Source organism: Plectropomus leopardus, chromosome 21 (assembly GCF_008729295.1).
Source record: "Plectropomus leopardus isolate mb chromosome 21, YSFRI_Pleo_2.0, whole genome shotgun sequence".
Lineage (NCBI taxonomy): Eukaryota > Metazoa > Chordata > Actinopteri > Perciformes > Serranidae > Plectropomus > Plectropomus leopardus.
In genome coordinates this window covers 13191076-13216951 of record NC_056483.1, presented here as the reverse complement: position 1 = coordinate 13216951, position 25876 = coordinate 13191076, and the positions used below count along the sequence as shown (strand labels likewise).

At 39.8% G+C, this 25876-nt stretch overlaps 1 protein-coding gene across 1 annotated transcript in view; it reads right to left on the bottom strand.

The window, feature by feature from the left end:
* The window catches only part of rttn (rotatin), a 41801-nt gene that overhangs the window by 14871 nt on the left and 1054 nt on the right, over nt 1-25876 (bottom strand). The window contains exons 3-31 of the mRNA XM_042510440.1: nt 24195-24384; nt 23937-24035; nt 23707-23797; nt 23336-23450; nt 20484-20634; nt 19382-19550; nt 18593-18783; nt 18255-18370; nt 17163-17330; nt 16844-17056; nt 16506-16618; nt 15844-15970; nt 15386-15511; nt 14254-14370; nt 13551-13690; nt 12717-12888; nt 12522-12621; nt 11772-11857; nt 11030-11147; nt 9933-10029; nt 9769-9834; nt 9447-9638; nt 7139-7381; nt 5134-5290; nt 4011-4177; nt 3102-3321; nt 1042-1170; nt 752-862; nt 80-238 (exon numbers count right to left, since the gene is read on the bottom strand). Coding sequence (XP_042366374.1) covers nt 80-238; nt 752-862; nt 1042-1170; nt 3102-3321; nt 4011-4177; nt 5134-5290; nt 7139-7381; nt 9447-9638; nt 9769-9834; nt 9933-10029; nt 11030-11147; nt 11772-11857; nt 12522-12621; nt 12717-12888; nt 13551-13690; nt 14254-14370; nt 15386-15511; nt 15844-15970; nt 16506-16618; nt 16844-17056; nt 17163-17330; nt 18255-18370; nt 18593-18783; nt 19382-19550; nt 20484-20634; nt 23336-23450; nt 23707-23797; nt 23937-24035; nt 24195-24384 — 4143 coding nt within the window. The remainder of the gene's footprint in view (nt 1-79; nt 239-751; nt 863-1041; nt 1171-3101; nt 3322-4010; nt 4178-5133; nt 5291-7138; nt 7382-9446; nt 9639-9768; nt 9835-9932; nt 10030-11029; nt 11148-11771; nt 11858-12521; nt 12622-12716; nt 12889-13550; nt 13691-14253; nt 14371-15385; nt 15512-15843; nt 15971-16505; nt 16619-16843; nt 17057-17162; nt 17331-18254; nt 18371-18592; nt 18784-19381; nt 19551-20483; nt 20635-23335; nt 23451-23706; nt 23798-23936; nt 24036-24194; nt 24385-25876) is intronic.

Genomic DNA, 25876 nt, shown 5'->3' with positions numbered 1-25876 from the left:
TTCTTTTATGTATCAATAAGGAAAAAGTGTTTTGGGGTTGCACATAGAGTAAAGAAGAGTTGCAGTTCCAGCATCATACCTCTCTGCGGACCATGCTGCTTTCCTGCTGATCCAGAAGGATGTTGAGCAGCGTGCCCCACAGACCTCCGCTGATGTTTTGACAGCTGGCACAGAGAGCCTGACACCCGCTGGGCACCGAGGACAGAGCCGCGCCTAAACCCAAACTGGCAAACCTCACCTGACATGAGAGGGGAGACACAAATTGAATGGATTTGAGCAAAGAAAGAGGAAAAGAAAAAATATGATATTGTATGTACATCCATGGACTGACTCTCCACAAAGATGTGGATGGTGTTAAAGTTATAGGACACCTACGTGTAGCAATATTAAGTGTGAATTTGGCCGTGCTGCCTATTCATAACACTAGACTAGCATTTAAATTGATGATGGCAAAGACAGAATCTACCTTGTCAAGGGAGCCTCTTAGACCGACTTGTGTGAGAACTTATTTTCGGAGACAGACAGAGAATTTGGTATGACTAGCTGTCATGTGTTTCTTTTTGTCTGTGAGTTCTTGTGCAACTCTTATGGGTTTCATTTGTCCCACAAGTCAAGCATCTAGAAACTTCATTCTATGACAGTAAGAGTTTATGAAGTTTGAGCTGAAGCATGAATAGTGAACAGCTAAATATGAGTGTCTGTTACTGTATATAGTTTACAAACACGTTAAATGCAATTATGACTTCCTTACCTCTTGATCACGATCGACCCACAGCGGGATGAGCCAGGCTAAACCAAGCTGAGAGGCACTCGCCTCCTCTGCAGCTGCCTCATTCCCCAAAGACCACTGGGATATAAAGTCCTGATGCAGACAAAATAGAGAGAGAGAAAAACATTGTTTCAGTCACATTACAAAATGTTTTAATACTAAGTAGTCTAGTTTCTGGCTGTCAGGGGCACAGACTTTCACTGCTTACATCTATTTTTTTCATTTCTTTTTAATCAGCGCCCTCACAGCACCATAACACTGTTGACACTTGCCTTGTCCTCGTTTTCGACCATCATCTCATGGGACAGATGAAGCAAGCAGATGACAGCATTCTTGGTCACACCTTTCCCCATAAAAGACATGGAGTTGCCTCCCCACTCAACATAAAATGAGGAGATCACCTGTATAAAGGACATATTTGGAATACTGAATTAAAGAGAACTGCAGCGCAATTGTGCATGTTTTATTGTTTTACATCCACTCTTATTCTGCAAAGACATAGCTGACAGAACTGCGCATTATTTGGATATGGTACAATAAGTGGGATTATTATGAAGCCAAAACTTGCCCTACGATTTACTAACAAACAAAATGTATTTAGCAAATGAAAAATGTAATTAACAAACTAATGTATTATGTTTCACAAATACAAAATGTACCGATCATGCTTCAGAGACTAACACAACATGCATTACAAGTACAAATATGTATATATATATATATATATACACACACACACACACACACACACACACACACACACACATACACACATATATATATATATGGCAGTATTAGGTTTATTTAAAGGCTACTGTTTTTTCTGGATAAAAAGAATTTTTATTTCTCAAAAGATGGAAATAGAAATATGTTGTGTATTTGTTTGATGAGCATGTTTTGTATTCGCAAAACAAAATGCATTCGTTCGTTAATTATTTTCATTTACAAACAACATTGTCTTTGTTGCAGGATAGAGCTTCATACGTTATCACCAAAGGGAAACTTCATAGGCTGATAAATAAAGTCAAGGCAGAGCCAAAAGATGCAGTTCTTTGAATGGTCACTTGAGGCTGGCTCCAGAAGTTAATCAATCCCCACAAATTTAAATGCTAAAATGCCCAAATTTACAGCTGAATTATACATGTATACAGCCTAATTTATCTGATATCCCCACTGTATGTGTGTTGAATTTTTCTATAAATCACCCATTTACATATTATTAACACTTTAAGGTACGCATATTTAAGGGAAGGCCACTCTGAGTAAAAACTGTCTGCGAGCGACACGACAGTGTCTGAGTCAGATCCACTCCTTGCTCCACAGTTCTACCCTCTTGTCCAAATACTCACGTCTGGCTCAAAAAAAAACCAAAAACCTGAGATGGTGACAGCTGCATTGCCAAATTCAAGGCTTCAAATCAATGGGTGACGTCACTGCAGCTACAACCATCATTTTAATACAGTCTGTGGTGATTGCCTGTTTCTGGCAAAGATGACTGCACTAAATAAGCACTTGTCTCTGAGTAAGCGATTACTGTATGCTTGTCATGCACCCCGCTGCATGCATACAAAGGAAAGCTAAATACAGCTGAGACTAATTATTTTGCTTTGATGTGCCATCAGGATGTGGGACTGCACTGAAGAGCAGATGAAGAAAGAGAAGCCCAAGGCCTGCTGAGCTTTAGGGGGCCAAGAGTGCCAGGAGAATCAGGTGAGAGGTGGGTCAGAGGGTTGAGAGGACAGGGGTGAAATGCTCAGGTATCTGATTGTTATCACTGAGATCAAAGTAGCCACCAGAGATCTTGACTGAAAAGGAAATTAACCTTCAATCTTCATGCAATCTTAATTTATGCCCATGAAAGCTGCCCATTAAAACAAACCAAATGAACAAGGATGTACTGTGTAAACAGAATAGTCTATTCCATCGGGGTCTTCATTCCCAATCAAAAATAAAAGTTTGGACACCTCTGTGCTGAGGACTGCTGCGCAAGCTGGTCTACATCGTGTTACGCTATTGTTTTATGGGCTGTTGAACAACCGAACAGATGGAATAGGCAAGGTTGATTAATCTCATCAGCATCTTCACAGTGTGGCATATCTAATCAATGAGATTTTTTACCTATTGCAATTCATGTCCCGTAACTGCATTTTGCTTAATTTTAATTAATTCCTCAGAAAGTAATGTGCTTTTTCCTTTTATTGGTTTCTGTAGGCAGTCTCACCTCTGATGAGAGGGTAGGAGGTTTGCATATGCCCGTGCAACACATGAACATATGCACACATACTATAAAGACACAGGACTTCACACGTCTCTCTCACACACACACACACACCTCTAATAGCCCACTGAGATACTTGGAGCAGAGCGAGATGGGCTCCAGGTCGGAGCAGTGGGAGCTCCAGCCAGGCTGTGCAGTCAGGCTGACCATGCCCTGCAGTGTCCTCTCCAGGCTGGGAAGGCCATAGAAACGTGGGGCATCAGACACCCGCAGGCTCTGAAGCAAACGGACTGCCAGCTGGCTCTTGAAGGGCCCTGCTAATGCCAGACAGAGCCTGCACACACAGGGAAGGACAGAGTGAGAAAGAGCAAGACACAAGCAACCACACACAGACAGGAGGCTAGTCAAGAGGGGAAAGGAAGAAAGACAAGATAACGCTGACAATTAGCATTCCAATTCTTTTTCGTAAGCCTCTGGGTTTTTTATGTGTTTGGCATTCATTTTCATGTTCTAAATGACTAAGCTAGTTGGATTTCCATCGCAAATGAACTTCAATAAGCCCTACCCCTGCAGTGAAAGAACACTCCACTATCTTCTTTCCTCCTGATGATATTAATCAATTTTCTGACCCCACAGAAAGGGTGAATAACATTACATCTGAGTGAATTCACCTTTCCCTTACACTAACATAGTCACAATTACAGCTCTATTTATGTTTTCACTTTTTCGAGAATATATTGTGGTATATAATGAGCAGAAATACTCTTTGAAGATCAACTGTGCCTCTGTGGCCCTGAGCTGTTCCTGTTCATACAGAATTTACTACTTTATTGAGCAGATAAAAACAAATCCCTGCACATTCTAGTATTATAATGTGAAAAAAAATGAAATAATGAATGTAAAATGACATTTACAACTAATATTTAGATTGTATAAAAGACAGAAAGAAATAAAGAACTGTGTGTATTGCCCGTCTTGTGACTTCCTGCTGTGTCACACATTTTATGGGTAAAATCACTCTACCTGTCAGTGGTGTGTGCAAGCCGGAGGAGTAAGATGTTAAAGAAGCTGGTGAGTTCTCTCTGCAGTCGCTGGCTGACATGGTTCTTCAATTCCTCCAGCTCCCCTGGGCTCTGAGCTGAAGTTTGTGTCTCCACACCAAGCAGCAGATTAAGAAGGGATGCGGTCTCCTGGATGATTGATGGATGTATTGACAGCAACATTTTTTATTGGTTTGTTTTTGGTTAGGTTGGTTGTTTTGCTTTTTTTTTATGCCTTCTCATATTTCTTTAGTCCCTTTAATTGCAAAATGAATTTTATGTGCTGAACTTTCTAAATACAAACAAACTGACCCATGAAGGGAAGATGAAGAATAGGCATAAATATCTGAACAAGCACCTCCTTCTTACGAGCAACCATCTCTCCCTGCAAAACCCATTTCTAGCAGCACTAAACATGCAGAATTTCTTGTTGCACATGCAGCACACAGTTATTATAAGTGTAGAGAGCGACAGATGTTCCTGAAACAGCTCAGTAATTACAGAAAAGTCTGAGCAGAGCAGAGCTGCTCACCCCTACTAGGCATTCAATCTGAGTCTGCTTTAGTTGCCAGGGGAGGGCTTATTGTTTACACACACATTAATGAGAAAGCCAAGGTGAGACTGATTAAATCCTAAAAGTAGCTCTCACTGCTAAAACAGTGTGGTGGTGATTCTTCTCCTCGGGCAAAAAATATGAATCCAACTTTGTTTTAAGAGCTCAAGAAAAAATCTCTGCCGCAGGTCTGAGGTGCTACGCTGTGATACTATTTTTCTGTCGTAAAGAGTAATATGTTTGGCTTGTCTGACGGCGTGTGATTTATTCAAGCTTTGATTACAGGTATATACCCTCTGTGTTGGAGAGGAGAGAGTCTAACCAGATTACTAGCTAACAGAGATGCTCACACTCATATTTTACAAGCACAAACACACACCAAAGGCAAACTACAGTACAGTAGAACACAAGATTTTTATCTTTACCACAATAGCTTAGATATCAATTTGGATTTAATGGACCCTTTAAGCCAAAACCTAAAAAAAAGAAATTCAGGACTACAGTAGGGAGGTTTTTCTTTCATGCACGAGCATAAAGTGTAAAATATTTGTACCTGATTGAGAAGCAGTTTCAGTATCCAGCGCAGGTCCTTGTCTTCGGGGTCAGATTCAGACTCAGTGTGCATCTGTTTGAAGTAGGCATTCAGAAATGCAACAATGCCCACCAGCAACCTCTCATCCTCAACACAAGCTGGACGCACCTGGAGAAACCTGTAGGGAGGAAGAAACAGAGACCGTGACGACAAAAGGAAGCAAGCGTGGCAGAAAGGAAAATACTCTGTAATAACTTCATATTTATTATATGTCTAGATTATTTATGAGTAAAGTTCTATCCATTCATCTCTTTCTTCTTTGTCTTATTCTAATTCTGTTGTGAATCACTGTGCAGTGGGAATATTAACGTAATATATACAAATTAAAAGTATTACACACACATTATGCTATTACAAAAGATGGGAACCTAGACTTTGGCAGAGGGGTGGTGATTAACTGATGGGATCAGGTCAAATAATTGACCTTCTTCAATGTGCTTTATTGGAGGCTTTCTCTCGTTTTCTTTATTATTACTGATGTCAGACATTTTAATAATTTTTCCTTTTTGCATAGCTTTAGGAATACAGAAGTTAGAGGAAATTTTAAAAAAAGAGGTTCAAAACCATTATTGTAATTTAAATGTATACTATGTGCATTTGTGTAAATGTATACTATGTGCAAAAAAACCAAACAAAAAACAAGAATAGATTCATACAGAAGTAACCCCTCACAATTATCACTTAAAACCCGCCAGAAGTTTGTGGCATTTTTTTCTGCGGAGTCTCTGCCTGATTTTCTTATTTTTTTGTATTTGGGACATTTATGGGTGTATATGGGTGTATACCCCTACAGTGCTTTGAGGTCAGGGCTTTATAAAAAACTAAAATACAAGTAACAAGCAGGTGTCAGACCATAAGCAGCACGCCCCTAAGAGACACAGCTATGAAAAAAGGTGAACTGCCAATTCTGGATCTGGGGTTGGCTTTTATTTCCACTTTTGCTGACGATGTTCACACAGAGTAACTGAAAATCCTGCATAGTGTAATTTTAAAATAATTACATTTGTCCTGTGAGAATTTTATTAAAGTGTTTTGAAAAACAGAAATATAATTATTAATAAAATGTCTAGCGAAAAAAAAAACTTAAGGGTAATACCAAGATGAGGCAAAAAAACAATATGTACACACTTATCAAGGATCTAAAATTAAATTTGCTCAATCTATTTCTCACACATATCATCACGTTCTTTATATTTCCTCTGGGAACCTTTAAAGGAGCTGTATGTGACATTCACTGCATATCAATGGCTCAGAGTCTAGCGTAGCATACTCTGCACTTAGTCCTCTGAGCCAGAGGTTAGCAGCTACTGATGCTTATTCAATAAACAGCGCTAACAAGGTTAACACAGTCATGACTGAGCAAACAATGTTAACCAGGGGGACACCGGAAAGTGAGCGCTATGCTGCAGCAACAGCATCATCCCGATATCAGCGGTAACCGCCATATGAGTGCAGTGAAGGGCAGTGGTGATTCACAGCGACTGACATGTACGAACATGTGTGCACGACCGGACCGTCTACCACAAAAACAGGCATAGACGCTCCAAGAAAACAAAGATAGAGTGTGAGTTCATTTTAAGGACACAATTACTCAACTCTTTACATCACAAAGTGGCTTACTGCTATGTTAATGCCTTACCTAACCTACCTTACCTACCTCAGAAAGGAAGAAAGAAAGAAAGGGTATTTAGAAAAGGTATTTAAGGTTAATAATTCATGTTAATTCTTCAAAATAATACAAAAACACAAAGCCATACTGAGCTCACTGAGCCATGGAAAAACATTAAGTTCGCAGCAAGAAGCACTGTTTTGCTCAGCAGCAGCAGCAGTAATAATAGTGACATACTGTTGTTGTCATTAAATAAAACCTCCCATCATTTCATAAACCCTAACAAGACATACTGACTGGGTATTGGCATGTAAAGCTAATTACATGAATCTTTAACTGAATGTGTTTGCAGTATACCTGGTGACTGCTGCCTGCCAACTGAGGGACTGCAGGGTGTCTCTGCAGCTGTGGGTGGGGCTGTGAGGGAGGGCCAGTCGGTCAATCAGTAAATACAGGCTGAGCCTTGAGAGGGCAGAGGTCACTGAGCTGTGTCCTGCTGCCGTGACGATGGCCTTGATGCAGTCCTGCAGCGCAGTGGGAAGGTGCACCGCCTGCAGAGACAGAACCTGTGCGTCTGACAGCTTTAAGTCAGGATGAAATCTGCGGGGAACAAAATGTAAATGGTTAAAAGAAGATATATTCCAGATCAGACTACATGACTACTGATGTGCGAAAAAAAGGGGTTGAATAACTAGCACCCTCAGAGGCATACTGATGACTGCATTAACAAACATATTTGATCACCAATCTGGAGGGATGAGACATTTATGAGAACATCCAAAAGGATGTTTTCTGAGAATTACTTGTAACTGAATTTTGTAGAGACATGCATCATATCAGCTCAAAACCAACATATGCAAGAAAACTGACAAAAAGTGATGTAAAAAAATGATGAAAAACTGTGCACATGTTCTTATCTCTATTGTGTTTAATCACAAAGTTGGACTTTACACAAAAAGGAAGATACCTCTCAATTTTCACCGACTAATACATATCAAACAAGTTCTCTTCTCCCAATTATAACACTTTATGAAACTGACTGGATTGATAAATTCGTAGTGTGCTTTAGAAATCCTTGCTTTAATCAAGCTGGTTAAAACTGTTTGAGAGACATTCTCATCTTTTTGCATTAGGTCATATTAGAGGTAAATGAAGACAGATGAAACACAAGATGCTAAGCCTCTCACACGAATTCTTTGCTAAAATCTCCACAAGGTGGAACATTGTACAGTAGTGATAGGTAGCACAACTTTCTTTGAGTAAAATATCCTGCTATGAAATTATTGTTTTGTTCAGTTTATCCAAAAAGTAGTTAACCTATCTCATTCAACAGTGAAAGACAACTTCGATAGAATAGTGTCTCCATTTTGTGCAGGCTTTGCAGGCCACCAGGACAAAAAATATATATTTTTTTACAAATTCCAAAATGAACACCTAATATCCGTTTGGACAAATGTATGTGCACTTGTTTCATTTAAGCTCAGTGTTTTTGCTGTGTTTTGCTGTCATTAACGTGCAATAAAAGCAAGTTCCCTTAAAACAAAAATGGCTCCAAATGTGAAAATCAATCCAAAATAGTTGCATTTCTTGATGCAACGCATAAACGGAATCTGGCAACAGCAGTAAGGATGCTAGCAGCTCCTCTGCTGATGGAAGCTTGTCCAGGACAGATCACTCGCAGCTTTCCTGCTGATGCAGCTGCAGCCCCCAACAAGCACAGACAGACAAACTGTAACCCATCTTGGCTGTCAGAGAGGACACTCTCCTCCTAAATCTACAAGACTGATATTAATTTAGTTAAATACAAAAATCTGGAAAAGTATATATATTCTCAGTGTAAATCAATGTTCCATATGTCTTTGTGGAGTCAATTAAATCAATAATAAAAACAAAATAGTGATGAAACCTCTGACGTAACCAGCCCCACTCTACCCCCTAAGGCCTATCTGGTAAAATACTGCAGAGTCAAACTTGGTCTATAACTTTTTTTTTTTTTACACAGACAAACTACAATTAATGCTGCATTCCATACAAAGTTGGAAGTCGAGATATTCTGACCTACTGGAAAAAGTACAATGTAACGTCACTCAAAGTCAGAGTTCCTACTTGTGAACTCAGGGCAAAACCATGTACCCCAATTTCAGCAGTCTGACGTCACACAAGAATGGCAGCATCCACAGAGGCCACAGAGGCCACCGAGGCGCACGGGACACACATTGTAAATGTTAAAAAATCAACTAAAAGGCAACGTAAAGTATATGTTCATGTATTTGATTTAAAAAATACATCCACTGTCATATGGTAAAACCTGCTCTGCATGTTAATTGATGTTAAAATATTAGTATTTTGTATTATAATATTAGTATTTATTTATAATATCACTATTAAGTATTAATATATTATAAAAATATAAGGAGGCGGCCCTGCTGATGGTGCAATTGTCCATGTACTAGCCACACAAACACCGGTTCATCACTGTCTGTCATGTTCTGTCTTTATGTTTGGTTATGTGCAGCTGGAACACTTGGAAGTCGCGAGTCGTAAATTTTAACTGGAATATTCTGACCTCTAACATTGAGTGGAACGCAGCATTAGACTCTAGAGATAGAGACCATGCTAACAACCTGACTGCATGAATAAGAGTGACAAACATTAAGCTTCTTACTCAGGATCCTTGGGTGCTTGATCAAGCAGCTCTTCAAGGAGGCTGTCTATCCCAGAATGCCATGCAGTATTCCAGGCCACCTGCAGGGCTTGGCGGGCGGGAGCCAGGGTCAGGAGGTCAGAGGAAGGGGGCAGGACACAGCAATATGGGCTGACAGCGTGATGCATCGCTGCTTGAAATGGGATGTTAAACCTGGTAGAAAATTTGGAGAGGAGTAAACAGTCTTATATTGCTTATGAAGTGCTGTTGACCTTTAAAAGAAAGCATGACCCAAATTAGGTTGTTGAACTGTTGAACTTTACAGCTTTACAGCTCCGTTTACCTGCGTATTACTGTCAGCGGCAGGGAGAAAGGTGTGAGGGCCACATCTAGGTTGGATTTGTCTGACCTGATATGATACAAAAATACAGGGAGTGCAACAAAATGCTGAATAGATGCACCTTTTTTTAGAGGCGTGGGAAGCTCAAAGAGAAGAAATAAACTCACCATATTTCAATGCTGGCAGTCTCATCAAACAGCAGTAAACTCATCAGGACAGCAATCTCACTTCCATTGCCTCTGTTCTCCTTCACTATCAAGGATGCTATAACGAAAACACAACATGGACAATTTAGAGAACAACCAAAACCCTAAATTTATCACTCAACCTCATGAGTAGACCTATATGATAAACTTTGAATTGCCATTAGAGGTTCCTATGGTTCCTATGTGTTTTATGAACTTTTTCATAATATTCCACCCCATTTCAATGACTTTATTTAAGTAGTTTTAATTTTGAGACTTTAGGATAATACAGCGATTACAGGGTCCAATAATGAAACTTGCCTTGTCTCAAAGTCAACTGGTTTTCTGAAAGGGTTTTGGTTAAACGCCTTAAATTAGGTCTGTGGTTAACACAAGTTTCAGAGACTTTCACGTTTTGTTCTACGACATAAAATATGTCAGGAAATAGGCCCACCCCACTTTTGACCTTTGAAACTTTTATGTGTCTTAAAAAAGATGGCTGCTAACAAGTGGCTAAATGAGACTTTTCCAGGAATTTCATGACTGTGGGAAGCCTCAACACTTAAAAGACTCATTTCAAAAGTGTAGTTTGGAAACCCTCAATTAGACTTCCACGGCACATTAGCTTTATAACACTGAAATTTGGCGTCTTACGCAACAAGTGAGTGATTTAAACTGAGCTGTGCATACATAACATAAACAATAAACAACAAACACCTGGCACATATTTTATGCATAAAACCTCCCAATAACATTTATTTCTGTCTAAATCAGACATTGTGCAGTAACAACCTACAAATATTCAGGTTGTCACAATCAAGATGTTATAATTTTAATTAAATGTCTCCTAATGCGTAATGAGCGATAATTTAGCTCCAAATCACGCTGAGATAAGCTCCATGACGACAAGTTGCATCATACTAATATGCCACTTACCGCAGTGTGACAACATGGTTAAAAGCTATGCATCAATGGATGACTTGTCATCTTTTTTGGGGTTCTTTTTTTGAGGATGTGCCCCTGAGCTACACAACGCGACGTGTAGAGCTGTTACTTAATGAGTTGTCTTGTGAACGTACCCCTGAGCAGTGTGAGGAGCAGGAGGTTGCGATGTGCCAGACTGTGCCTCAGAGATGGATCAGCATACACCAGCTTCCTCAGGATACATACACAAGGCTCCAGCAGGCAATCGAAGCTCTGGGGAGAACAGCAACATACGCATGCAGTGTTTAATTGCAGCGAAAACACAAACAAACACACATATTCTCTTTCTGTCTCCTCTTGCTTTGTGTCTCTCACATACAAATGCACGGGGTCTCTTTACTGTCTCTTCAAATAAGCTGAGCCCAAATTCTGTGATTGCGCAGGTTGCAGGCGGTGGACGGTTGGGACAAATACAACCTGCAGGCATCCCTCTTATACACACTTGTTAGCTGAGACAAGTCTGTGGCCCTGTCCCTTCACCTCCATGTAGCCGGACATGTTGGACGATTACCCCTGTTAGCAGCTTCTGATTCAAGGCCTGGGAATGATCAGCAGACTGCAGTAACTAGAGGGCAAAAATCACTGCTGACCAGGGCCTGTCTGACACCATTAATACAGGCCATTTCATCCTTCTATCATGCACGCCTCGGTGGGCTTCCTCCACATCCGCTGGCGACTCATGTACTCACATGAGCACACATCAACGAGGACATGTGCGCAAACGAGAGTGCATGGAACTGCATTTATGAGATTGGGGGTTTGTTTTATTTGGCTTCAACAGCAATTCCTTCAGTACACATCCATTCATCAATTTACCAAAACAGGTTTGTTTTTTACCTTGTTGCCGTTCACACTCCCCATAATGAAAGAAATGACTTTGTCTGTTATTCCAAGATTCTTCAGCACTGGGTGCATTGTTGTGTCTGCAGGGAAGTAAGAGAACAATTCAATGTGCTGACAATAAACATTTGCATAATCATAAACTATTTGCTTTTCCCGCTTGCCTAAAACATATGGCGGTGGGAGGGCACACACTCTGCCGCACTCATTGCAAATTGTAGTTTTCACAAGGAAAGACCTCTCACGTATCACACAAACTTTTATAGTTGTTTTTTTTTAAATTTTTATCAAGTCCATAAAATTGCATCTAGCACCCTGTTCAGGCCTTTAAAACCTCTTTTAATGTGGTTGAAAATTCAGGCACCATACTTCACTTTGGAATATCAAACTCAAAATCATTCTCATATCAACTGTTAGGGGGATGTGAATTGTTAGTGACAACATTCTGCTTGCATACTTTGCAATAATACTATCCGCTTTACAGAGTTGCAAGTACTTGTAGGGTACAGAATGGGCCCAAAGTATGAGTAGTCAGTGTTTTCTCGTTAAAATATTCCTCTACATGAACACTTCGATCTGAAACGACCCAGCTATTACAGAAAAATGCACAGAGGTAGACTTAGGGATGGTTTAGAGGTATTATCCTGTCAGAGACAAGATCCATCATGGAAATGTATAAAAGTAATATCATAGATGAGTTTATGAGAAATACTGTACATTAAAGTTAGTATTTTAAGGACAGCTCACCTTGTAGCACGACAGACAGCTGCTCTGCAGCTGATCTTCTCAGGGAGATGTCAACAGTGTCTGAGTTCAGGATACAAAACAGCTTCTCAACCGACTCCGCCTACCCACCATTAAATATATTGAGAGAGCACATAAATCTGCCTGTTCAGAATTGTATGCAAGTGTGTTGTTCTTTCAGTGTGTGTGAATGTATACCTTTAAGACAGACTTGCTGCTGGTGTCCAGTGTGATGTCCAAAGGGTGTCTGAGGCAGAAGAGATTTGGAAGCGAAGAGATCACTGGTTGATCCAGCTCTGGTCTGGCTGTGTTCGCATCATCATGGCTGGTTAAGTGGGGCAGGATTTGTTGCACTGCTGCTACTCTCACACTGTTAATAATGAGCAGAATTTATGCAAAACTTGGAGTTAAATAATTCAAAATCACACTGTTTTAAGTACAGATTAAAAACACCATAAAAGAGCTCTATTCAAGGAAAAACACACCTCCTGTCTGCATTAAAATACTAATACAGGGTTTAAAATGTTACTTGCGTTTTTGGAGGAGGTTTTTTTAGATGGCATCCAAATGGTGATTGATTGTTAAAAAAAATGGCTGGCAGGGCAGACAAATTTATTAGCGGTTGCCAAAATTTGCCAGAGCTTGTCTCCTGCCCAGTGTCTGCCTGGTGTTAATTTCTATCTCTATCAATATTCATAGGCTGGGACTGGATAGCTGTTTTACACAGGCCTCACAGAGCACTCAGACAAGTTGATGAGAACATCAGCTGACAGGGACAGACAGTGGTAATATGTCCATCACATTACGTGCTGCAAAGCAGAATATTTAGACCCTCAGGAGTTTGTCTGCTTCACAAAAAACCCTGAGACCCAACGTCAAACTAATCAAAGACTTTGACAGACTCAAAGGCACAGAAGAAACATGCGATCACACAAACACTCATCGCTGATATGCAAACACATCTGGGCAGGCATGTAACACCCAAACAAACAGAGTGAAACAAATACAAACATTGACAAAGACAAAACTCACGTGGGTTGTTTGGTGAAAAGGAGTCGGAGCGCTGCTTTTAGCTTGGTTGTGATTGGAGACGCATCGTCTCTTGCCACGTCCGACACATCACTTATCAGCAGGACACAGTTTCCAAGTGAATCTTCAGTGCAGGCATAACCCTGCCACACACACGGAAACCCAAACACACACACAATTCTCAGACTGCCTCTGCAGACAATGGAGCAGACAATGGGGAATTCCAGCTAAGCAGCACAACAGTAAATAAAATATGCATTGCTTTGATTATGGGTGGTTTCATTCCGTCTCTTGTTGACATGGCGGGGCCCATCTCTAAATGGCCTCCTTGAATTAAATCACTGTTGACAGCCTAGTCAAAATCTCATGTATATTCATGAAGAATTTCCAGGCTTTCTGTTGCCTGAAACTGAACAATTAATAAAAGCTTGTTTTTTTCCCCAGAAAAGGAAACAGTATAACACAGAATATGTAAATGAGAGAATAACTACATTTTTTTTCTCACTGGCAGCTCAATATGCAGTCTTTGTGGTCCAAGAGCGCTAAAATTGAACTTTTGATCATAGTTGTTTTTGATTGTAGAGAACATAGAGTAACACCACTTCCCCTCCGCTCCATGAAAGTAATATAATAAGCTCCAAAGATGATGCCGCTTTACGAGCTTTGCGGTACAAATACAACACAGCCTCTGTAGAGAGCACAACACCTGTAGTATGGGCATGACCGGGTAAAGTGCCTCATTGAATCTGTCCCAGGTGGACGCTGTCATCATCAATCGTCCTTTGAGCAGGAATAGCAGGATATCCTTGGCAGCGACGTTCACCTATAGATCACAGGTAAACTGCTGAATTCACAAAGGCACCGCTGACAAAATGTTTACTAGCAAGTACTGTAAGTGACAGATTTTCAAACATCTGAATTACATTACACTGTTGAAGCCTGACAAGTTAGCATGACCTTTAAGTAATGTACAATAACTTCAAAAAAGATGAGAGAAATTTGTGTACATTTCCTCTCTTCAGTACCTGTGATTGATCACATTGTTTGAAGTGATGCACAATCATGTCGGCACTTCATCGCTATTGGCCGATGTTTACTTTAAAATGAAATATTGGAATCAGCCAATGTTCTGATTATGAAAAATATCATAATAAAATATGATTAAGCGACTTTTTTTAATTGACTGTGAATATGTAGGGAAAAAATCAGATATGATTGATACAGCACAGGAGAAAAAAACAACATATCTGAAAGATTTACAAGTATGTAAGAAGAATCTAAATGACAAAAATTAAACAGGCAGATCAACAGATGATGAAAAATAATTCACTAAATAGAAATACCTATAAAAATTAATGCAAACCAGGGTATAATCATACAGATAAAAGGGTATATTGAGTCAGGGCATTCAGGGAAGAAAGATGCATAATTTTCCAAAAATGTGGAAATTTCAGTATTGGTACTGGTATCAAATAAGTTGTTATATACCAACATATCAGATATTGGCAAAAAATCCAACATCATGCATTTCTCGTTTTTTGATTTCAATCCTGACCTAAACAACACTTTAAAGAAGTAGCCAAAATGAATTTACTGCAAAGGTGTAAAAATCTGAATGAGGATCAGAAATACCCCAGGGGGAAATCAGGATATCTTAAAGTTGCTTTATCTACATAAGCTAAGAGAATCATAAGTAAATAGAAAACAGGAAGTATGTACAAATATAAAAACATGTGCATTACACTACAATATTACTATACAGTATAGATAGATAGATGAGATGAGTACAATAAGTCAAATTGGTTCTATAAAAATACAGGAAGCACACACATGCCTACCTTCTCTGCAGAATCCTGGAGTCCAAAAGCACTTATTTCATAGAGCACCCTGTGGTGGATAAGGAAGTTGACTCCACCGCAGGCTGCTCCTTCCTGTCGTGACACATTCTGGATGCCAAGGCAGTCCTAGGGGTGTATGTAATCACACCAAAGCACATCATAAATTATCGCTATCCTCTCACTTGCTTATAAGAGTTTCCAGTTCACATTAAATGTAGCCATGTACTCTAGACGACAGTTAGTAAAATGAAAAGGAAGTCTGATTTCAAATGTCAAGTGGGGTTTTTTATAGCATGCTGTCAAAGATCTGTCATTCATCCATCTTCATACTACTTATTTACATATGGCTCCCCCACCAAACAGACGCACATTATGGCTTTAGTAGCCATAATTTTAGCCATGAACCTACAAAGTCTGACTTAAACACTGAGTGTCTGGATTAGATGGCTCGCTCTGACCTTGACCAGGTTTAAAGTGCTTTCGTATGTTTCCGTCCTGACAGGCAGTAAGGGATGGGACAGCAGCTTGAGGAGAAGTTTCTGGCTCTCTGTTTGGAGGAGGGGGCTGGGCTGGTCGAACTTCCACCTAGTGATGGATGACCAAAAGAATTTAGCATAAAAAAACATTAATTTTGTCTCTAGTATAATAAGTTCTCATCATTAGTTTGTATTATATTAACTCTAAATGTTCACTTGTTTTAATGCTGTAGGTGAGATTTAAACACTTGTACCATTTTGAGTTTGCTTCTTAAAGATAAAGATCTATATTCCATTTATCATACTACTTTTGCAACAAGTACTGTTTAGATTTTTTTTCTTACTTCTGTCATTAAACAGAATATCCTCAAAGGGTCCTGGTGTCAAATTATAGTGTAAATCAAAATGTTTAGTAATCCCGTGTCTTAGCTGTAAATATCTAAAAAAAAAATCTTGGTTTGTCAATATGAATTTTTCCTGCAGTTCCTTAAAAGATTGGACCCTATTGTGCATAATTATATCAGATAAATACTTAATTCCTCTCGTACTCCCAAGTGTCCCAGTTGAGCACAGCGAAAAATATTTAAATGCAGGAAAAAAGTGATAGACTTATAGATTTTTATAGATATAGATTTTTAACATACAGGTAAGAGCAGATGTGAACACATTCCTTGATGATGGGTAAGTGATGGTGAAATGGGAGGCCGTCTATGGCTTGGTCTGCCAGCTCCAGTAACTCCAACCAGTTCTTTTCCCCCTTTAAGGAATAATAAACAATGAATGACCACAAAAATGCAGATATGAGTGACGGGCTACACAGGTTTTGCTTTAACCTAAAGGGGCATCAGCTAGCTACAGTTTTGTCAAAGTGTTTCATAATTTAAGAACTGTAGGTTGTTTATTTGTAAAAGATGTCTGCCCTACTTCTGTAGCCTGCAACGCTACTTGTGCTCACTGTAAATATGTGACATGCAGCTCATACCTCAGCTTGTGCTTCCTTGAGGAAGTTGCAAGTAGATTCCATCCAGAGGGCGGCGCGGGTCACCCTCCTGTAGAGGTCATGGCTGTCTGAGTTCACCTGCTCCAAGTAGGCCACTGCTGTCTCTTGCATGCTGGGTAATAAACTTCCCAATGATGTGTCCAAGCACAGGTGAAAAATAGCTGTTGCCGTGTTTTCTGGGAGATTGTCACTAGCCTATGCGAGGTAACGAAGAGGAGCTAAGTTAAATAATGACAGAAAAATATGAAGAAAGTATTGTGATTTATCACAAGAACACACACACACACACACACACACACACCTTCTCAGGAGGGAGGATGGTCCGTAGGAGTTTAATGGTAAATATAGCAGTGCCAGTGTAGGCCATTCTGTGATGAACCTGACAGTTGTGGGGAACGTCTGCTGAAAAGCTCTGATGGTAGCTCAGGATGTCCCCCAACAGTTCCATGCAGCCTTGCAGCTTTCCCTTCTAAAAACACACACGCAGACAGAAATGTAGACAAAAGCGCACATGCCGCACAAACACAGCAACACACGTGCATGCACTCACATCACGTGCATGTTCGCAGACACAGACACACACCGACGCGCTGTGTGGCTTGGCTGGGGGCCAGGAGAAAAATTGCTCGTTCCAGGGGTTAGGAATTGAATGTAATCAGATTTCAGGGTTATTTTGGGACGAGATACAGATCCACCCTATCTCAGTATGAATAAATTGGAACAATCTATTCTCAGCCACTTTGTTCTAGGGGAGGAGAAATTGAACAATAGAAGAATTGAACCAGCAGGGGGCAGTAGATGCCCTGTGCATTGCTGCGACTGGCATGAACAGTTCAGCCCATTCCCATAGGAAAAACCTAGAGGTCTGGCACACAAAAGCTGCTCTCCACATAAAGATGACAAAACAGTTCTCAGGCTGCACGGCTCAGGGCATGTATTAAACAGCAGAGGGCCAGAGGGGCCTGGGCTTGACAAGTGTATAAGTCCTCCTGCATAAGAACATACTCTTTAAACAGTCAGGGAGGATAACAAATGACTCGGCGTGGTAAGAAATAAAACTCACCAGTTTATCGCAATCCATTGTGTGGACTTAATACACATGGTAAATGGAGACATTTACAGACCCAACAATTCTGTTCTTGGATAAACCCAGGGGTACACACAAGACATGTGCATGTATGTGTGAGAAGCTCTTTGTAACCAGTGGTAAGCCTTTGTAACTGTATATAATTCATTCAGCTCAATCACATGCCTACAGTTCTCCTTGACAGCCGAGCACCGTATGCCTGTGTGTCTGTGGCAAATTGTCTGGTGGCCAACCCAGTTCCCCCTTTCAGTGAAGTGTATCCATTCATCTACATAAGAGGCTGTCATGAGTTGTGTTTTGACTTGCCAGCTCCATCCCCACCAGGCTGCGATCGTCCCAGACCAGCTCACAAACACTGTCCCCGAGCAGGAGGACGGCGTCACACAGCAGCTCCAGAACACGATGGAACACATGCGAACCCTCTGAGAAAGAAGAGAGGAGGAGAGAAACTGAGCAAGAGCGAGGGAGATTTTTTTTTTCGACGGGATCAAATAATGAGAGGATACAGTCAATGTAGGGAAACAGGTGAGGGGATATTTGCAATACTTGATCTTTACTCCGGAAAAAAAATGAAAGTGGCGACTGATTTAGATAATTTATTAAAATCTCCCCTGCTTTACATAAAAGAGCATAATGATGCCTACCTGTTTTAAGCAGAGGTATGGCATGTTCCATGGTGGCAACTATAAACTGAGCCAAAGTGAGCTGCTGTAACTGCAGCTCAAGGACATCTTCCACCCCCAAGTCGGGAAGCTCCAAGTGGGCCACGTCTGCAGGTGACTGGGCCGTCTGCCTGGGGGCCTGGACTGCTGCTCCACCTCTCTGCGAGCTGCCACTGGATGAATCACAGACAAGGAGAGGAAGACAACTGTAAATTCATGATCTGTACTCGGACCACTCATACACAAGAAGTGACGTATGAGCTGTATAGGGATGGATCATAAAAACTGCCATCACGGGAATCAGAAGTGATTTTTAAACACTGTAGATCAGCCACTAGAGGGCTCCTGGAGTTTTTCATATTTAAACGGAATATTAAAGTCCTCCACAGTCTTTTACACATCGTTTTATCTTGGTGTGCGGGTTGCTGGTGTCACCAGCAATTTTGTCATTATCAAAGCCACAAAAAATCCTACTGTGCACAAATTCCTAAAAAGTATAAGACTCTTGTTAAGTGTAAGGTCTGATGAACAGAATTGACAACGATACTGCATCATATCAAAAAGATATTTCTACAAGCAAAGCAGCCAGTCTAACATAATACCACAAAAGCCAAACTGAGGGAATCTCAGCGCTCCCTGCCAACATAACTAGAGACATGCAAAGAAACAATACCTCAGACAGTAAGAACAGCAAGAACTGATGTACCAAAAATGATGCAGTGTCTTCTACAATCTACTACTACTTTTGTTAAAAATGCACAATATACATACCTGCTGGAAGCTGCATCTCCATCTTGGCCATCTCCCCTGGCTCTCTGGCCTGTGCGCCCCACCACAGAGGGACGAGGAGAGCACTCTGCTCCTGGAGATGAGGCCTGGGAGCGCTGGGTGCCTCGCACCTCCTGGGAGTGGGAAAAGGACGAGTTCTGGGAAACTGGATCTGGACAAAAAAAACAAAAAAAGAGGACATCTTTGCATATTAGATACACATAAATCTGCTTGATAAAGCAAAAAGAATATAGAGTGTCCCAGTGATGACTTTTATCTGTAGGCCAACCCAGAAGCTAATGTCGCTCTGGTTACCTCATCAAAAAGCCTGTGGGATTTTTCCATTGGATTTTGGATCATTGCAGTAAATAAGCTCTGTGGTAAACAAACATTTATGATATTTACACATTTTTCTTCAGATAGATAATCTTGACAAATGAACACCACTTGAGGACTCTGGAAGCCTAAATGCAATCGCTAAAAGTAAAAACGTAATATTAGGTTAAAACTAACTACAACACTAACTACTAAACTTGTAGTCTCAGTTGGCCACTTTTTAGGTCTTTTCTAAGACACATAAAAACTTTAAAGTTTACAAATGGGGTAGTTACTGCCAAAATTTGTTGTAGAACAAAATGTGAAAGTCTCTTCAGCTTGTGTTAACTACAGATCTTATTTAAGGCTTCTAACCAAAAATCCATTCAAAGAACCCAATAAGTTTGAGAGGAGGGAACAGGAGGTGCTAAAATGCTAATTCATTTGCAGGTTTAAGGACTCATTACTGGGGTTTTCCATTATGATAGTGGTGTTTACAAATTCACTATTGCAAGAAGTTAATCACTGGGATTAGTTAGCAGTAGCTGTTACATCTACTTTAATTACAATGATTTGAAATGAAAGAGTGTAAAGTAGTGTTGGTCTTATTTGGTATGCTTTAGGAATTGGTTGCGTCATGTCTATGATTTCAATCTGAGTGCGTCGTTGCATCCAAATAATAATTTCATTTGTTTAAAAGTGTACTTCACAATGAGGGAACACATGTACACTAACAGAATAAGCATTGGAAAAATACTAATCACCATCTGCAACTCAGAAGGCGTGCTACCTTGCTTTGTAGAGTAGAAGCTTGGATCTTGATGAAAGCGTAGTCTCCTCCTTAGCCCCACACAAAGCTGCCGCAGACAGGAAAGAGCCTGCAAGTGGAGGTAGCTTGCCTCACATTTGCCTGAACCCAGCCTCAAGAGGGACAAGAGGTTCTGAAAACAGAAGGGATATCAAAGAATTAGTATAACAATGAAGCTGACATATAGAAAGGTTCACTGAAGGCATACATAATGACCAATAACAATTACGATAATATTGTGATCGTGTAAATATATTGGTTTATGCTTCTCTTTACAAACAGAAAAGAAACAGAGCCCGAGCTGAGACAAACAAAGCACAAAGACCATGTCAAAACAGAGCCTAAAATAGGACAGTGATAGAAAAGTTGTAATAAAGTTCACCAAATAAAAGGGCAAGTGGAATTGAATTATTGAAGCAACAATTTGTTCCAAGTTCACATTCCCTGCCCTCTGCTGCTAATGATGTCATGTCTCTAAATCCAAGTCTTTTTAATTTAGCTTAATAGCTCTAGTAACTCAAAGGAGGGCCAAGTAAAGCCACAAGAAGACAAGCGCTCTCCCATAATAATTTCTTTTTGATGATGAGACTGCTGGGTGACAGTATGCTAATACTGCCTTGAGACCAATGTTACATAATGCACCACTTTATTAACAAAATAGTAATGCTCACAGTGGCTCATTGGGGCAAAATGATGTCTCCTCCAACACTTCGTCTATGCCAATGAAATGAGGAGCTCAGACAACAGATGCACTTTGTTGCTGACACGATACGAATAGATGAATAAAAATGTGGGGATTTTTTACAAAGACGGAAGGAGAGCATATCTGTTGAATGTAAAAAAAAAAGATGGAGTTCACTGTTGATTTGCATCAGTCAGCCCCAAAATGAATTCATAGGACAGTTTAGATTCCTCCAAAGCAAACAAGGCCAGGATGAGGCCAGTCTGAGAACCTGCAGACCTCTTTTACAGAATCTCTGCTATCCAAAGAGACCTTCAGAGGAAAGAAGCAAAACATCCCATCAAGGACTTTCAAACCCTTCAAGAGGTACATCATGACCAAACAATATCCTCACAGCAATCTAGTGCCTGCTCAAGCAAAGTGCGCCTCCAGAGGCCTCCACAACCTCCTCCAAGATCAGGGACACAGAATTATAAATTGGTGTTTTGTTCAAGGACACCATTTGACAGGTTATTATTTTGACAGTGGCTTGAGTGACCATCCCATAAATTCCATTATGGTGGTAAATTCCATTCTGTTGGCCGCAGAGGCCACTCAAAACAACACCCATAAACTAATTAATGTGAATAAACAATACCAAACATTATGAGGAGCAAGATGAGAACCAGCAGAAAATAAACAAGCATTGAAATTCTTCAGTAGCATCTTTAATTTTGTCTCCTTGGACACCCAAGTTAAATCAAGCATTAAGAAAATTTAGAGTCAGAAACAAGCCAGCCTTTTTTAAAACGAGACAGTGCTAATCAAATACAGGATTTTGCCTTGCACACAAGCATTGAGACTGACTAAGTTCATACATCCTGTTGAGTTAAAATGATGGCACTGAAAGCCACAGTTAATGTCCTGCTTCAAGGCGCTGAAACTACTAAAAACTCAACTTAATGACATATTTGTTTTTAACGACATACTTAACTTGAGCTCAGTGTACCCTTGAAGAAGTATTTCATAGCTGGAGAGATGATTATTTCATTTGACTAGGCTGTATATGCAGTAGACAGATGCACAAACTTTTGAAATTGGTACTATATAACCAGAAAAAAAATGATAAAAGGGTGTTGGCATTTGCTTTTGTCAAAGAGGTAGAAAACCTGCAACTACCAGAATGCACTGCGCCATACCTGATGATAAACACTCCCACATTATACAATGCCAGCATGGCCGTTTTGACACAGGAAACAATATGGTGGCCAGCTTATAACAAGCAATTTCGATTTAGAGTTACACAGTAAGCTAAAATATGTTTCTGAGATATTTGAGGTGAGAAATACACAGTATCACAGTAACAGCAGAAAGACAATCTTGGTTCATATTTGATCAGCGCTGCCTAGTTCTACTGTTGTCTCGGTATTTTCAGCCTCCATTTTCACAATTCAGAAAACAATATGGTGCCCCCTTCCTGTTCACAAATTGTCACGGTGCAGCCAAACAGTGCAATAAAATGTTTCAGAAGAAATTTTAGGTGAATACAGTGACAGAATATTGGTTCATACTTGATCAGCACTTCCTAGTTTTACAGTTTGTTTTGAGTTCGATCTGTGTTTAATAGAGAAAGAGGGGCAGGTCTCTCTTTCTCTCTCGATCTGTTTTCTCCTCTCTTTCTGTTTGTGGTGGCAAGTGTACAAAAATGCAAAAGAGTAATGTCTTGTTCAAGCAACACCCCCAGAGACAGCAAAAAATTAAGCCCATATTCAAGCTGGGAGCTGAGCAGTGAGATCTTGGAGCTGGTAAGCTAGATGTATGTTTACCACAGTTCATTTACACATATTGCCTATGTTGTTATGTTACAAAGCTGGATGAATATCAGCAAGGTATCCCTTTAAAGTTGACGTTAAAACATTTAGAGGAAACCCATTGTGCCTGAAGATGAAAAGAAATGTCAGTCATTCTAACAATACCTGTTATAGCGTGGGATCAAACCTGTGACTGCAAATAATGGGAGCTGCAAACATTGTGCCTTCTGTATGATATAATCTTAGGTTTGATCTTTTCTTTCTTTCATATTTCTAAAATATACCAGCATAGGCAAGCATAAACAAATGCTCTTTTACAATACTATACATATATTCCATCCATATATGAACATATATGATACCTTTATAATGCTGGGCCTTTGCAGGAAGATCTCAGCTGGAAAGTCTTGCATTATGACATCACACAGAAGTTCACATGCGGTCCGCACCAAGTTGGGGTTAATGCTCCTTAGAGAACTGTTATAGAAGTTAAGCGGAGATATGTTATTTTACTGTTAGATACTCAGTAATGTAACATTACTGTGCATTGCTGTGAAGTTTAAAAAACAGCTAAATGAAAAAAAAATCTATCCTGTTTCTTTGTGGGACTCATAAACTGTCAATTACCAAAAATTGGCAGAGAATATCTCATTTTTCAGTCATTATTTTGTTAATTTAACACTGCATTTCAACTGGGCATAAATTATTTATTTGATCATTTATTGTCTCTCACCTCTCATTGGATGAAAGTATGTGCCTGTCCGTGTTTGTCAAAATAAGCCATGGAAACACAGAAAACTTGAGACACCTCACAGACTCGTGTACTGCACAAGACAGAGGGATAAAACATGTCAGAGGAGTCATTTATAGAAAAAAAGGTAGTGTGCGCTTTAGACAAAAGTATGAGCAAAAATCAAGATAATACCCAACACTAAGAAATCTAAGGATTTAAAATACTGGTACCTGCTATCTTCTGAGGTGGTACATCTGTATGGCTCGGCATGCTCTTGTGGAAAAAGCCCATTTTAGGAGCATGCTCCTCAGGTGGAACAACTGTCAGTGCTACAGCAGAGACACCAGATCTGTTAAAATATTCCTTCACATACTGCAACTACTTGATAACCCACACCATCCTCTCCCACCACTCTCTGACATAACATTATAAACATTTGCAGAAGACAGAATCAAAACAAACAATCATTTGGCTTCAACTTGCACCACCTGTTGGAGCTGTAGCATGCTGTCCATGGGCGTAGACCATTACATGACTGGGGAGTAGCTCCGGTAGCTGGAACAGCTGGTCCAGGGTTCCATCGATGACAGCTCGCAGTCTGGGTTCCACATTAGGAGACAGTTGAGTGAGGAAGTCCACCGCCCCAACGTCTCTCAGCATCTGGGCTGCACTTGGATGCTTGGAAGACGAAATAACAAAATAAAAAGGCATGAAGTGAAAAATCTGTTGTTCAGTTTAATGTTAGGTGCAGCACACTGAGTGTTGCTTTCAAAAGGTTGCTGCATTTATACCCCTGCTCATATTTAAAGGTCCAGTGTGTGAGTTTAAGGGGGGTTAGTGGTATCTAGCAGTGAAGACTGCAGATTGCAACTAGCCGAAACTTCTCCTAGTTAGGACTGGTTAGTGTTCATTGTTCAGGAGGTTTTTACAGGGAGCTAAATTAATCTGCAGAGTTCTCTTACTCCACAGGACAAACAGACCTGATCACAACTGATTAAAACACTGAATAAAGCAGTTTCACATTATAAATCAGTATTTCTCCTAGTTTTTTCGGCATGTCGCAGACAGGTTGCTAGCCCACCACCTGCTGATGTGTGCTTACCTTTTTTTCCCTGATAACTTAAGATGTTCAAGAGATTTTTTTTTATCGGGAACAAAATTGTACGCAGTGGTCTACAAACAAACAGAATCTTTGATTTAAACCAGTTAAACAGAAAAAAGGAGTTTCACGTTAAAAAAAATCAGTGTTTTCCTGAAAGAGCTGTTAACTATGGTGTCTGACACAAAGACCCTCAGATTGATTTTAAATGGCAATAATTGAAATAATTAACAGCAGCAGCAGCAATTCCTTATACATACAATATATATGAGATCTGTAACCACAAAATGTTTTTTTGCATGAAAAATGACTAACACGAAAGAAATAGTTGCCAATTAATTTTCTAATTAACTGACTCATTGTTTCAGCTGCACAGCTGTTGTTAATTTTTGGTTTGCGTTAAAAAATATTAATTTATGAAGTAGTTATCTAATAATAGTAGTGGAGTAATAAGTACAGCATTTCCCTATGAAGTGTGGTGAGGTAGAAATGGAAAGTGGAATGAGATTACGATAATCAAGTAATGTAAAATGAACCTCAGATTTGTACTTAAGTACTACATTTGAGTAAATGTACTTAATCACAGTTCAGCTCTGGTCAGCAGAGGGACACACAGTCACTGAAATTACAGTAATTGGAATCAATAGACCAAATATAGTAGTATCCATTTACCCCTGAAATGTAATATTCCAGTCATTATAATACCCCTTAAACCCCATCTAAATGTCATTAAATGTTAATGTAAATATAAATGCATTTTTTTAAATGTTTCTCAAATATAAAACATATTTTTTTCCCTTATGTTGGACAACAATTAGTGAAATGTGAAAGCAAGATGTTTTTCTCCTATCCTGGTACGAGTGCTCTGGACCACAAACTTTTTTTTCTTACAAGCTAAATTAGAAAACATTGGTGAATCCCAAAAATCAAAGGGTACTAATAAAATAAGAACAAATCCTGGTTATAAGCAAAAATATGAGAAAATATGTACATGTAGTTTCTTGCATGATACCCAAAACTGGTTAATCAAGCAAGTAATACTTTGTATTTCTTTTCATTCCCTTCATGATG